Raw genomic sequence first — 12453 nt, forward strand, 5'->3', positions numbered from 1 at the left:
AAATTTATCAAATATTGAGCCGTGATAAAAGAAGAAGAATAAAATTGATAAAAAAACCCAAAACACCCTCTTTAAATCACCAAGTCAACTATATATTCAAGGGAGTAATTGTCATTAATTATTATAATCCATAGTTAAGCATATACAGTCCACAATACACATCGAATCACTTTTAGTTTATTAGTTAAAACAAATATGTATGTGCATAGTGTTGTTTACAATACCATTCACAATGATTACACTTTATATCCTACAATGCACACAGTTCTTTTCTCATATAATTTATTTAATGGTTAATAATAATAATAATATTAATAATAATAAACAACCGAGCAAGCTCACTACAAAACTTATCATAGTTGTTGAACTTAGAAATATTTAATGATTGCTCATAATAACCCTAATTTATCAAATTAGAGGTTTTTATAATTTCAAAGAAAGATGAATAAAATAAAACCATGCTATTAATACTAGTACGAAGATATCAAGTATAAAAAATAAGGATTTTGCTTTTAATTTAATATTTTTATATAGGTGTGTCATGATTTTAAAGAGAAAGAGAAAGACAACAAAGTAATAAATTACATTTGAAAGAGAGAAAATATTTATGAAAAAAATATGCAAATTTACATTTATCATATATTAGTATAAAAATAATTTTTTGTCTAATTTAATTTTTTGTGTTAGCCATAAAGGCTAACTATAACTTTTTAAAACTTAGATTGAAAATGAAAAACATACTAAAGTATAGAAGATTTTTTTATAATTATCCTTAAAAGATGTTGAATTAAAACCACTTAATTGTGAAAAATATAAACAATTTTTAAGAGGTTGTTTAACTTTATAGTTGAAACTAAGATTCTATGCATTTTAAAAATATATTTGGCTCGAAAAAATATTAAATTAATTTTTTATTATTTCTTGGTAGTTTTGAGGTGTTGATATGAAAAATAAAAAAATAAATTAAAATTATATATATATATATATATATATATATATATATATATATATATATATATATATATATATATATATATATATATATATATATATATATTCAAACTAAAAATATTTTTAAAAAAGATATTCCACAGTATAATACCTAAATAAAGTTTAAAAAGCACATGGCTACACATATGGAACAATAAATAAAGTTTAGTTAGTTCACATGTCAATAGTCAGACTGATAGTTGAAATATCCGAGCAAAACATGAAGGGCCAACATTCACGCACGAAAAAGCAAAACATGAAGGGCCAATATTCATTGATTGATCGAAGATAATTGATTTTTCAAGGATCACATGCAGCAATAGATTCGTCCTTGAGTGCACAAAACCTCGACGGATTGGCTTTTAAGAAATTTGCTCATTTCTATTTTACATTTAATATTATTTTTTTATTTTTCTAAATATATTAAATTGATATAAAAAAATTTATCTTAGATCATTTAATAAAAACACTAAATCTCAATTAATTAGTATAAAAGCTATCGAATTTATTGTGGAATAAAAAACCCCAAGGGTACAAAATACAAATCCCCTTTTTTTCCCACAAGGAAGGCTACAAGCTATTTTATTGTATTTCTTTTTCGACAAGAGATAATTTTGTGGTGGGCGTGTACTGTTCTTCTACCAGGTGCTATTAAACTTGAACTTGTTTGGGGTTAATCTGGTAATTTAATAACTTATAATTTAATACAAGCTAGATTTTAAATTAAATTATATATAAGTTAATATAATTAAACATGATCAATTTGATAATTTAATACATAACCTAATTAACTTATTAAAATTTAATTTAATTTTTTAATTATTTTTTAAAAAAATTAAACAACACTATTTTAAAGAACACTTTTCATGAACTTCCATCAAAGGAAGAAGTTCATGAACCATTGAACAATTCTATATTAAAGAATATGTTTTTTACTGCAAGATGATCCTATTTATAGCAATGGAACACAAAAAACGAGAGGAAAATAATTGACTCCCTTCCATGAATGCCGTTTATGAAAGCTAAGCCCCTATACAAGAAACTGGATGGCAAGGCATCTACAAATGGTACACGTTGTGAGCAATTGAATTCTAATCATTAGATTGTTTATAAATAAATAATTCAATTCTTAATCCGATTATCTTAAGATATTCTATCATGATTTCACTTGCACATTATGCTAATCGATCATCTGCTATTTTCTGCATCTTGGATAGTAGAGCCTTAAAATTAGTAAATAAAAATAAAAATATTGATAAAAAAACTTTTTATTGGTACATTGAGGTAAACTTTTATCAATCAAAATAGTTCATTGTTATGTCTCTTGATAAACAACAATATAAATTTTTTTTTGATACATATCAATAAAATTACAATGAAAAAAAATACAAAAAGATATAATAATGTGTTATTTTTACATATTAAAATATCAATGAAATAAACTCATTTATAATATTTGTTCGTGACTCTATTGATAATATTTAAGTTATGACCTGATAAACAATCCCTCCTTCCCCTCTTTTCTTCTTCCTCCTCTATTTTCTCTGTAAAAAATAGTTGATCCTCTTCCTCTATTTTATCACAAATCAACCTCTCATTACTATAAATTTGGCCATCTCAACACTTAATCTGTCATCATCACTATTTTTATTTAATTTTTTAAAGATTCCCTATACCAAGAAAGAAAAATTAACCATTTTTTGTTTGAACTCGATTTTAAAATATTAATTCTTATTATATATTTTTGTAATATATATAATTTGTTTATGTGTTTGCTTATTTTGTAGATTTTTCACATAGAAATTTATTATGTGAATATGAGTTTTACATATCACCACTATTTTTATTTAATTTTTTTAAGATTCCCCGTATCAAGAAAGCAAAATTAACTATTTTTTGTTTGAACTCAATTTCAAAATATTAATTCTTATTGTATGTTTTTATAATATTTATAATTTGTTTATGTGTTTGCTTATTTTGTAGTTTTTTCACATAGAAATTTATTGTGTGAATATGAGTTTTTCATGTTGGGGTTTATTTGAGATTTTAAAAAATTATATTTTTTTGTAATTTAATGAAATTGATTTTGATTTTGTGACTTGTGTATTTTGTAATGAAATAAAAAAATATATTATTTAATGGGTATGTTCTATATTTTATCTCTTTTATTATTGAATTGAAAATTTGGTAAATGTGTATGAATTTGAATATGTAGATAATTGATAATGATTTAAGAGTACTATTAAAATAGATTTAATAATTTTGAGCTAACCAATGTTAGCTAATTTATTTAGTCTATATAATTAATGAATATATGTTGTCATCAATATTCTATATATGTTTGATATAGATAATGGACGATTGTTTATGGATATATCAAGATTCACATGATAAATTGCATAAGATAGATTATTATAATGAGGTTAATGGTTTTATTAGTTACGCACTATCTAATCAGAGAAATATTAATGGACGTGGTATTAGATATCTATGTAAAAGGTGTAAAAAATAGTTTATCAATCCAGATGTTGTAATGATACATCTTCTATAAAAAGAGTTCACGGAGTACTATTTATATTGGTTTGCACACAAAGAAATATATGTTCCTCTCGAAACTATGGTAAAAAAAAATGATTAGGTTAACTTATATTTCTAGGAACATGTATAGAGTTGTACATGACAATAATAATCCTTATAGAAATATCATTATGGATGTGATGAAAATGAATAAACGTTATGCAAGTAAATGTTCAATCATAGATGAAGAACCAAATGAAGATGCAACTAACTTTTTTTTATCTTTTGAAAGATTCTAACGAACCATTATAGGATGGGTACACAAATCATGGTAAATTATCAGTTGTTGCACAAGTGTTCACCATCAAGTCAGATTATGGGCTAAGTAAGGTTGATTATAACAAAATTATTGAATTGACAAGAAGTATTTTACTTAAAAGGAATAAAGGGCTTCTAAGTCTAGGATACTAGAAAATTAACATGTGTCCAAACTTCTACATGTTGTACTACCTTGAAAATACAACTTTGATTGAGTATAGATTATGTGAGCATGCTCATTATAAACCTAAAATTGCCAAATGAAGAAATCTTGTCACACATAACAAAACTTAGATAATTCGTAATCACTCCTAGACTACAAAGGTTATTCATATCTTCAAAAACTGCTGAGCATATGACATGACATCATTCATATGATATGATGGATGGAGTTATAGTGCACTCATCCAATGGTGAAGCCTAGAAACATTTTAATAGGGTGCATCCTTAATTTTTAATGAAATCAAGGAACATACGTCATAAGTTATGTATAAACAGATTCAATCTATTCAGGTCATTTACTGCTCCTTAATTTTGTTAGCTGGTGATACTCACAGTCTACAACTTGTCACATGAGATATGTGTGCGGCCATAATTCATGTTTCTATCTATGATCACAACCAATCCTAATAGTCCAAGTTAGAATATAAATGTTTGTCTTTGACTATTGACTTTGAGATGAGAACTTTGAGATGAAAGATCAATGTCAGGATTAAACAATGATAACAACAAATATCAAGGTTAAAAGATTCATTAATGGTATTTCAAACAAGTATAGTATAAACTCTTATTATTCAATTAGAAACCATACACAAAAGAGGTTCCAAGCAGATTATAAATTGTTAACATGATGACATTAGTTATCTTATTCGAATAATGCTAATACTTGTAAATATTGTCAGGTATTTATGATTATAACTTATGTTAACAACAAATCAAGTTCCTTTCATAGCATAAGTGTTGGTTACATCATACGGTTGAGCTATTAAAGTGTCAAGTATTTGTTGTACCAAGTGTTATACAATGTAAATCTAAATTAACCAATTTAACAAGCAAAGTATTAAGAGTGAATAAGATAACAAATACAAAATATGTTAGTATCAAACATTAAAGTCCAAGTTGAGTTTACAATATACTTATTCTTACACTATTAGTATAACCTTTTCACCTTGACATAATAAACTTAACTAAACATAATGTAAGAGAGAAATATAAATAAACAAGATAAGGACATAAATAAGATAAAAGTTAACTAAGTAAAGGAAAGGAAATGAAAGACATAAACAAGATATTAATGAAAGTAAAACTTAAGTATCACAAAAATACAAAGAGAGAAAGTAAAAGTATAATCTTTATTTAGAAACTAAGATGCTTAAATGCATGGCAACTACCTCCCTTTATAGGTCAAAATTGAAAACTATTGATTTGATGACTAATTGATGAGTGGTTGGTCGACTTTTGATATAGTAACAATCTTTATCTTCTTGCCTAAATAAAACATCATTGATAATGTCAGAATTTGAACTAGACTTCCACATGAAAGTTTTAGAAAATTATCTCAGTTTCCAGAAAAAAAAAATTAAGATTATTTGGACTTCTAGAACTCGAGATATGGGTTAAATACTGAACAATATTTGGGTTGCAGGATAGATTTACAATTTTACGTTGTTACTAAGATTTGGACTTACAAACAACATAATCGAGTCTTAACTTTCTATGAAAGTTTAAGGTCTATTTATTAGTTTTCTATCCATATAAAGTTGACCTAAATTTGAGATTTACAACTTCAGATATAACTTAATTATTGAATAGTGTTCCAGTTTGGACTGCACTAACATTTTTTTTTCTAAATTTGACCCTTTCTTTGTCCTTTCAATTTCAATACTTCAACTTATTTATCAATTCTTTTATTTATATGATGAGCCTATATTTAAAATAAATATTTACCATAAAGTAAAAGTACCTTATAATATCAAACTTGTTATTATAAAATATACTTTAATTAAGAAGTTATTGATACTTTAAATATAAAATAATAATATAAATTTTTAATAAAAATATATTTTTAAGTATTAATTAATAAATTTGAATGCTTAGCTTGATCCCACGAGCTATTAGGTGCTTATTCAACACCTGTGCTTGAATATATAACTGAAACCCACGAGATGTTGGTTAGTTGCTTGCTGGCACCTAAGGTTTAGGTTCTTAGCTCCAACCCACACGAGGTGTAAGATATGAATCCAGTAATTAGATACATGACTATTGTAATCTTCTTGTAAAAGTGAATGAATATCTTTAAAACAAATATAAAAAAAAAAATCGCATTTTTACCTGCATCGTAGGTTTTCAAACATGTTAACCTCCGATTCTTAATTGGGAATAAAAAATCACCTTGACGTAACAATCTTTGATAAGACACTGCTGTTATTAATATCTATAAATAGTAAATACTAGTAGAGAGTGGTGTTTTGCTTGCAAAGATAACCATAATATATTAGAAATCGAATTTTGAAGAAGAAAAAATAAATTCTTTGTGAACGCAAAAGGGGGTTGCAAGCATCAGTCATTTTCTAAAGAGCCCTGACCATTTTGTCTCAAGTTGGCCCTTCCTTTGCTCCACTCTTTAAATCCCCCACCAGTCGTCCATTCTGCTTACCTCTCCAAAGATCCAGCCCCAACTTACCCCTCTGTAAAGGAAAGATAGAGATGGTGGGTTCCTCTTACTCTCCTCTCCTCTCCTTTTCTTTTCTTCTCTTTTGTTTGTTAATTAGTTATTGCTTCGCAGTTCGCGCTCCCTCTTCATGGCTGGTTTTCTTTATTCATATCAAAAAGAAAAAAGAAAACAAATATCATACTATTTGCTTTCGATCTCTCTTTGGCTCCTGATGATTGTCACGGGTTTCTTTCTTTTTCTTGTTTCTTGGTATAGGAACTGGAACACCAGCCGACCAGATGGGAGGGCTATGTGGATTGGAGAAACAGGCCTGCACTTCGTGGCCTCCATGGTGGCATGCTTGCTGCTTCCTACGTCTTGGGTCTGTATCACTGATCTTCAATAATGGATTTTTTTTTTTGAAAGTCTTTTTCTATACCTGATTAAATACACCGATTACTATGTTCAAGAAACCGCATTAATTATGTTATTATACAATGATCGATAATTATGTAGGTGTGGAGATATTGGAGAACCTGGCGTATCTAGCAAATGCTAGCAATTTGGTGATATATTTATCTGAGTATATGCACTTATCTCCATCCAAATCGGCCAATAATGTCACGAATTTCATGGGGACGTCCTTTCTTTTGGCCCTTCTTGGAGGTTTCCTGGCTGATACTTTTTTCACTACCTATCACATCTTCCTGATAAGTGCAGCTATTGAATTCCTGGTAATTGCAGTCTGTGCTCTCTCTCTCTCTCTCTCGGGTGGGGTGGGGCTGTTTGAAACCTATTTACTTGTCTAATTAACTCTCTAGACGGACCGGACTGTCTTCTACTCTCACCTTTAGCCCTTTGTTTTTACTGGAAAACAAAAACATATATTGCATCTTCGACTCATGATCACGTCCTGACTAAAACCAGCTGCTGACTGTAACAAATGCCTCCTTACAACAACTGCAAGATAGATCATGAATTTTTTAGAATATTTCGTTAATTAATTAATTTCTCGATTAGCTGGCTCTATAACTTGATTCTTGCATCGTTCCTAAGATTGAGGAATAATACCACCCTAAAAAACCCATACCGTCAAGGAAAAGGAAGGTTCTTCTTAAAAGAAAAACAGTGCCCAAGAGTGGGCGGCTAAGAAGACGCCGCTATAGTTGGATGGCTTGAATTCATTTCATTAATTTTCTTGAATCATTTATCCAGTAGGGAATTGACTTTGGCATATACGTAATTGAATTGAAACACTATAATATCCACAAGGACTTCTCTCTTATAATTTCGGATAGTGATCCTTCGAGAACACGGTAACTAGCGGGGCAGTGGGCACATCTAACAAGGCATAGCCCTTGAAGAACGAGGAGCAGTTTGTCAGTTTGTAGAACTAGAACTTGAGCTCTCTCGCCCTAGTTCCTTAAATTGGGGTTTGATTAAATGACCATGATGACTCCTCTTCTTGTGTCAGAGGAAGATTATAGCCAAAAAACATAAATGATCTTGTTGCAACGTGAAACGTAGAAACTTTATTACCTATGTATTTTCATTCTAGATAGCATTACAAATCTATAAATCCTATCAATCTAGTTTTGATTTTTTAGTTATTTCTCAGCTTTATCTTTTTTTGGTCAATTCTTATTAATAACTTGAGCCTAATTTTACATATTTTTATGGGTTGTAGGCGATGTAATTATAATTAGTTTTTAAATAATATTTTGTGTCAAATACATGTTAATAATATTTTTATTATTTTTAAAAAAATTATTTTAAATATTTAAATATTTTAAAATACTAAAAATATATTAATTTAAAGTTAATAAAAAAATAAAAAAATTTAAAATATTTTTAAAATACAGAAATAAATAAGTCTACGCATTACAAATTAATTTATAAATTTCATCAACTTTATTCGAAGCATTTCCAACATTTTTCAATTTAATAGTTTCGGCCTATTATGCATGTTTATCCACCAAGGCAGTATCAATTTATCGAATAAAATAAGAATGATAATCAAGAATGTTTTAAGATCAAATTGATATTATTTACAAGTTGTAAGGCTTGAACAGAGAGAATTAACCGTGTTTTAATCAGGCGCGGGACCAGACAACACGTTCCTCATTCAACGTGTCCAATAGGAGCAGTCGTATTTCCTAGTGTAGGGACCCGCAAATAAACCTTGTGTCTTTGCTAGGACAAGGATAAATAATTTCCTTGGCTCGATAGGCAGTATCTTATCTTATTTCCTTTGCTTGCTCATAAAAAGGTCACAAATTTTGTGACCTACGTGCCAAAGTGTCACATCATTTGCTACGCTACGTGCACCTCAATTTCTGAATGCTGCCTTCAAGTACGGTCCTTGTCTTTAGATATGCCAATTTGGGTCTGCCAATGGCTAACCAGCCGTTATATGGCATCCTTTTACTCCCTTGCCCCTCCGTTCTGCTGATGGTGCCTCACATCTGACCTTCTTTATAGGTAACTCCCTCTTCGTCGCGTGTCGGTAGTCTTCGTGAAATTAATTTTAATTGACGTTGTGCTTAACAGCTGTAATATTAATTAAATTTAGAATGAATTGGTCACCTTGTTATTTAAATTTCATGATTGGTTAATGCAAAAAATAAATTATAATTATTGTGTGAATAATATTTTTTTAATTTTAATTAGAACCTGTTTTTTAATTTTTAAGTCTGATAAAAATATATATCTTAGCTCATAAAATATATTTTAATTTTTTTCTATAAAATTATAATTCTTATATAAAATACTTGACTGGTTTTATATAACTAGATTAATTGAATAAAGAATTAAAAATAATAACAGTCAATAAATGCTGCACGTGAAGAGATGACAATATTATATTTCAGCGAATCTATCTTTTAAAATGATATTATTCTTTCCAAATTTTTATCTTAATGTGATAAATTTTTGTTTTAAAAACTCCCGGAATCGTTGTGTTTGAACTATGAAGTTGACTTCTACCATAACGTCATCATCTATAATTTATCAGCGTGAAAGTTGATGCGGCCATCAACACGTGCTAGGGACCCTCTTTCTTTTTTTTCGTTTTTTTTTTTTTCTCTGTCGACTTGCCCTTTAAATTCAAATACTCGCTCGCTGGTGCGTCGTCACTGGCAGGTGAAGTTAGCCAGTTTCGGCATATTGGATCTGGATGGCTAACTATGGTCACTCCCTCGGTATCCTTAAACCTTGGTATCTCAGGGATAAAAAAAAACCGGGTTCCGTGAAATACCCGATCAATTCAGATAATTCACGCAAAAAAATCCCGGTCGGGTAAAAGGAAAGGAAATTCGGATATTTCGATTAATTACTCACATCTATTTAATTAATAAGTAGTATTGGAGAGGAATTAGCTCGAAGAAACACAAACATAATATCCGGACAATATCTGATGTAGGCTTTTTGTAAGTCTGGAACAGGGCTTGGTGATACTGACAGTGCAAGCTCGGTCATCTTCCCTGAAGCCCCCAGCTTGTAACCCAAGCAACCCCACAATCCCATGTCAACAAATTGATGGTGCGAAAGCAGCAATGCTGTTCACAGGCCTTTATCTGGTGGCGCTTGGCGTTGGAGGGATAAAAGGATCATTGCCGGCTCACGGGGCGGAGCAGTTTGACGAGAGCACTCCTCAAGGAAGGAAGCAGAGATCGACCTTCTTCAATTACTTTGTCTTCTGTCTCTCATGTGGAGCCCTGATCGCAGTCACATTTGTTGTGTGGGTTGAAGATAACAAAGGGTGGGTGTGGGGCTTTGGAATCTCTACCATTGCAATACTCCTTTCTATCGCAATCTTTCTTGCTGGATCAGCAGCTTACAGGAATAAAATACCTTCTGGCAGTCCACTTGCAACCATTTCCAAGGTAAATTAAGCTTCTGAAGTGTGTGTGTGTGTGTGTGTGTGTGTGTGTGTGTGTGTGTGTGTGTGTGTGTGTGTGTGTGTGTGTGTGTGTGTGTGTGTGTGTGTGTGTGTGTGTGTGTGTGTGTGTGTGTGTGTGTGTGTGTGTGTGTGTGTGTGTGTGTGTGTGTGTGTGTGTGTGTGTGTGTGTATTATGCGTACATATCCAAAGTAACTATGGAAAGGAGTTCATTTATACAAGAAGCCAGAGATGCGGAAGAACTGTGTGATCCACATATGTGCTCCCTGGTGGCCACCACTCAAACTTGCCATGGCCGTCAGACAGTTTTGAATGGTTATACAGTCTCTATACCATATGCAGCTAATCACCTGTTAATGGATTTGATTGAACAGGTTTTGGTTGCTGCTGGAGTTAACACTTGTATGAGCAGAAGTTCAGGCAATGCCATTTCAAGCCTGACAACGAGCCCTTCCAATCCAAATCCAACCAGCAAGGATGCAATAGATAATTCCATAGCAGTTATGCCTGCTGAAACCCCAACAAAAAGCCTCGAATGGCTTAACAAAGCGGTGGTAAACAAGCCAATCCACTCAGCACTAGAATGCACTGTAAAGCAAGTGGAAGAGGTCAAGATTGTGATAAAAATCTTTCCCATATTTGCTTGCACCATCATGCTCAATTGCTGTCTTGCTCAGCTTTCCACGTTTTCTGTACAACAAGCTGATACCATGGACACCGAACTCGGTTCCTTGAAAGTCCCGCCAGCTTCCCTTCCCGTGTTTCCTGTGGTCTTCATTATGATGCTAGCACCCGTTTATGACCACCTCATCATTCCATTCGCTGGGAAGTTAACCAAGTCTGAAATGGGAATCACTCATCTGCAACGAATTGGCATCGGATTGGTTCTTTCCATAATAGCAATGGCAGTGGCAGCTCTTGTTGAGATTAAGAGGAAGAGAGTTGCTGCAAATTCAGGGCTAGTTGACAAATTGCCAATTACGTTCTTCTGGATAGCCTTTCAGTATTTATTCCTAGGATCAGCTGATCTTTTCACCTTGGCAGGGTTGTTGGAATTTTTCTTCACCGAGGCACCCGCAGGAATGAGATCTTTGGCTATGTCTCTCTCTTGGGCCTCCCTGGCAATGGGGTACTACCTCAGCTCAGTGATTGTATCAATAGTTAACAATGTTACAGGTAACTCCAAGAATAGGCCATGGCTATCAGGCACGAACATCAACCACCATCATCTGGAACGATTCTACTGGCTCTTGTGTGTGTTGAGTGTTCTGAATTTCTTACATTACCTTTTCTGGGCCACCCGGTATAAGTACTCAACAAGAATCAAGAACTAAATCGAAGTGATAAAGGAGAACAAGTAATTGCTTCTTCATACCACATCAAACGGTCTTGCTCAGCATCTCGAAATCCAAATCTCCCGGCTGAATATATACAAGAGCAGCTGCCGGACTTGATTACAGTCCGGCTAATTCATGCTGATTGCTGTTGCGGGTTCCTGTTTCCTGCCTAGGTTAAAAAGACTTGGACAGAAGAAGATGGGGTGTGGTACCACAGCATGTACAATATTTTGAACTGATTTAGTTGTTTATGAATTGAATTACACTCTTGTGGCTACCGAATCTAAGTAACTTAACAAACAATAATCATAATTAATACGTAGTAAATTAAACAACAAGAACAAGAAAATCTTAACAAATGCAATATGTGACAGGTACAGCAACACTTGCATCCATAGGAACTTGAAGGAAACTAGGACTCATTTGCCATTACAGCGATCAACTATGTTGAAACAGGATATGACGTCGTGGAACATTCTCTAGACAAATAATAATTACTAACATAATTGTAAATGCCTAGTTAGGGTCCATTTGTTTTATGTGGCTGAGTTTTGTCCCAATCTCCTCTTCATAATTTATAAAAAAAATTAATTTATTCTTTTCAAACTATAATAGTCAAAATTACCATAATAACAATAGATGCACGCTTACCCTGATACATGTGGCTTCGTACTCTTAAGGAATTGTTACGGCCAGGACACGTTTGATGGACGCTGTGATCAAGGACGAATTCAATATA

General features: G+C 31.7%; 1 protein-coding gene across 2 annotated transcripts; it reads left to right on the top strand.

Annotated features, from left to right (window-relative positions):
• Positions 1-6406: 6406 nt before the first annotated feature.
• On the top strand, positions 6407-11994 carry LOC105112557 (protein NRT1/ PTR FAMILY 4.6). 2 transcript variants are annotated; one of them, XM_011008290.1, is made up of 5 exons: positions 6407-6534; positions 6755-6860; positions 6995-7212; positions 9922-10362; positions 10752-11994. In XM_011008290.1, the coding sequence occupies exons 1-5, from the start codon at positions 6532-6534 to the stop codon at positions 11709-11711; spliced, it is 1728 nt and encodes a 575-aa protein (XP_011006592.1). In that variant the 5' UTR covers positions 6407-6531; the 3' UTR covers positions 11712-11994. The 2 variants fall into 2 exon arrangements, with proteins under 2 accessions (XP_011006592.1, XP_011006591.1); XM_011008289.1 differs by lacking the exon at positions 6407-6534 and adding an exon at positions 6577-6629.
• Positions 11995-12453: the final 459 nt, after the last annotated feature.

Source organism: Populus euphratica, unplaced genomic scaffold (genome assembly GCF_000495115.2).
Source record: "Populus euphratica unplaced genomic scaffold, PopEup_1.0 scaffold346.1, whole genome shotgun sequence".
Taxonomy (NCBI): Eukaryota; Viridiplantae; Streptophyta; class Magnoliopsida; order Malpighiales; family Salicaceae; genus Populus; species Populus euphratica.

Excerpts from the sequence above, each read along its gene's own strand:
- LOC105112557 (XM_011008290.1), top strand. Across the intron at positions 7,213-9,921 it reads GTGCAGCTATTGAATTCCTG|GGCTTGGTGATACTGACAGT; the intron begins GTAATTGCAGTC and ends AGTCTGGAACAG. Across the intron at positions 10,363-10,751 it reads CACTTGCAACCATTTCCAAG|GTTTTGGTTGCTGCTGGAGT; the intron begins GTAAATTAAGCT and ends TTGATTGAACAG.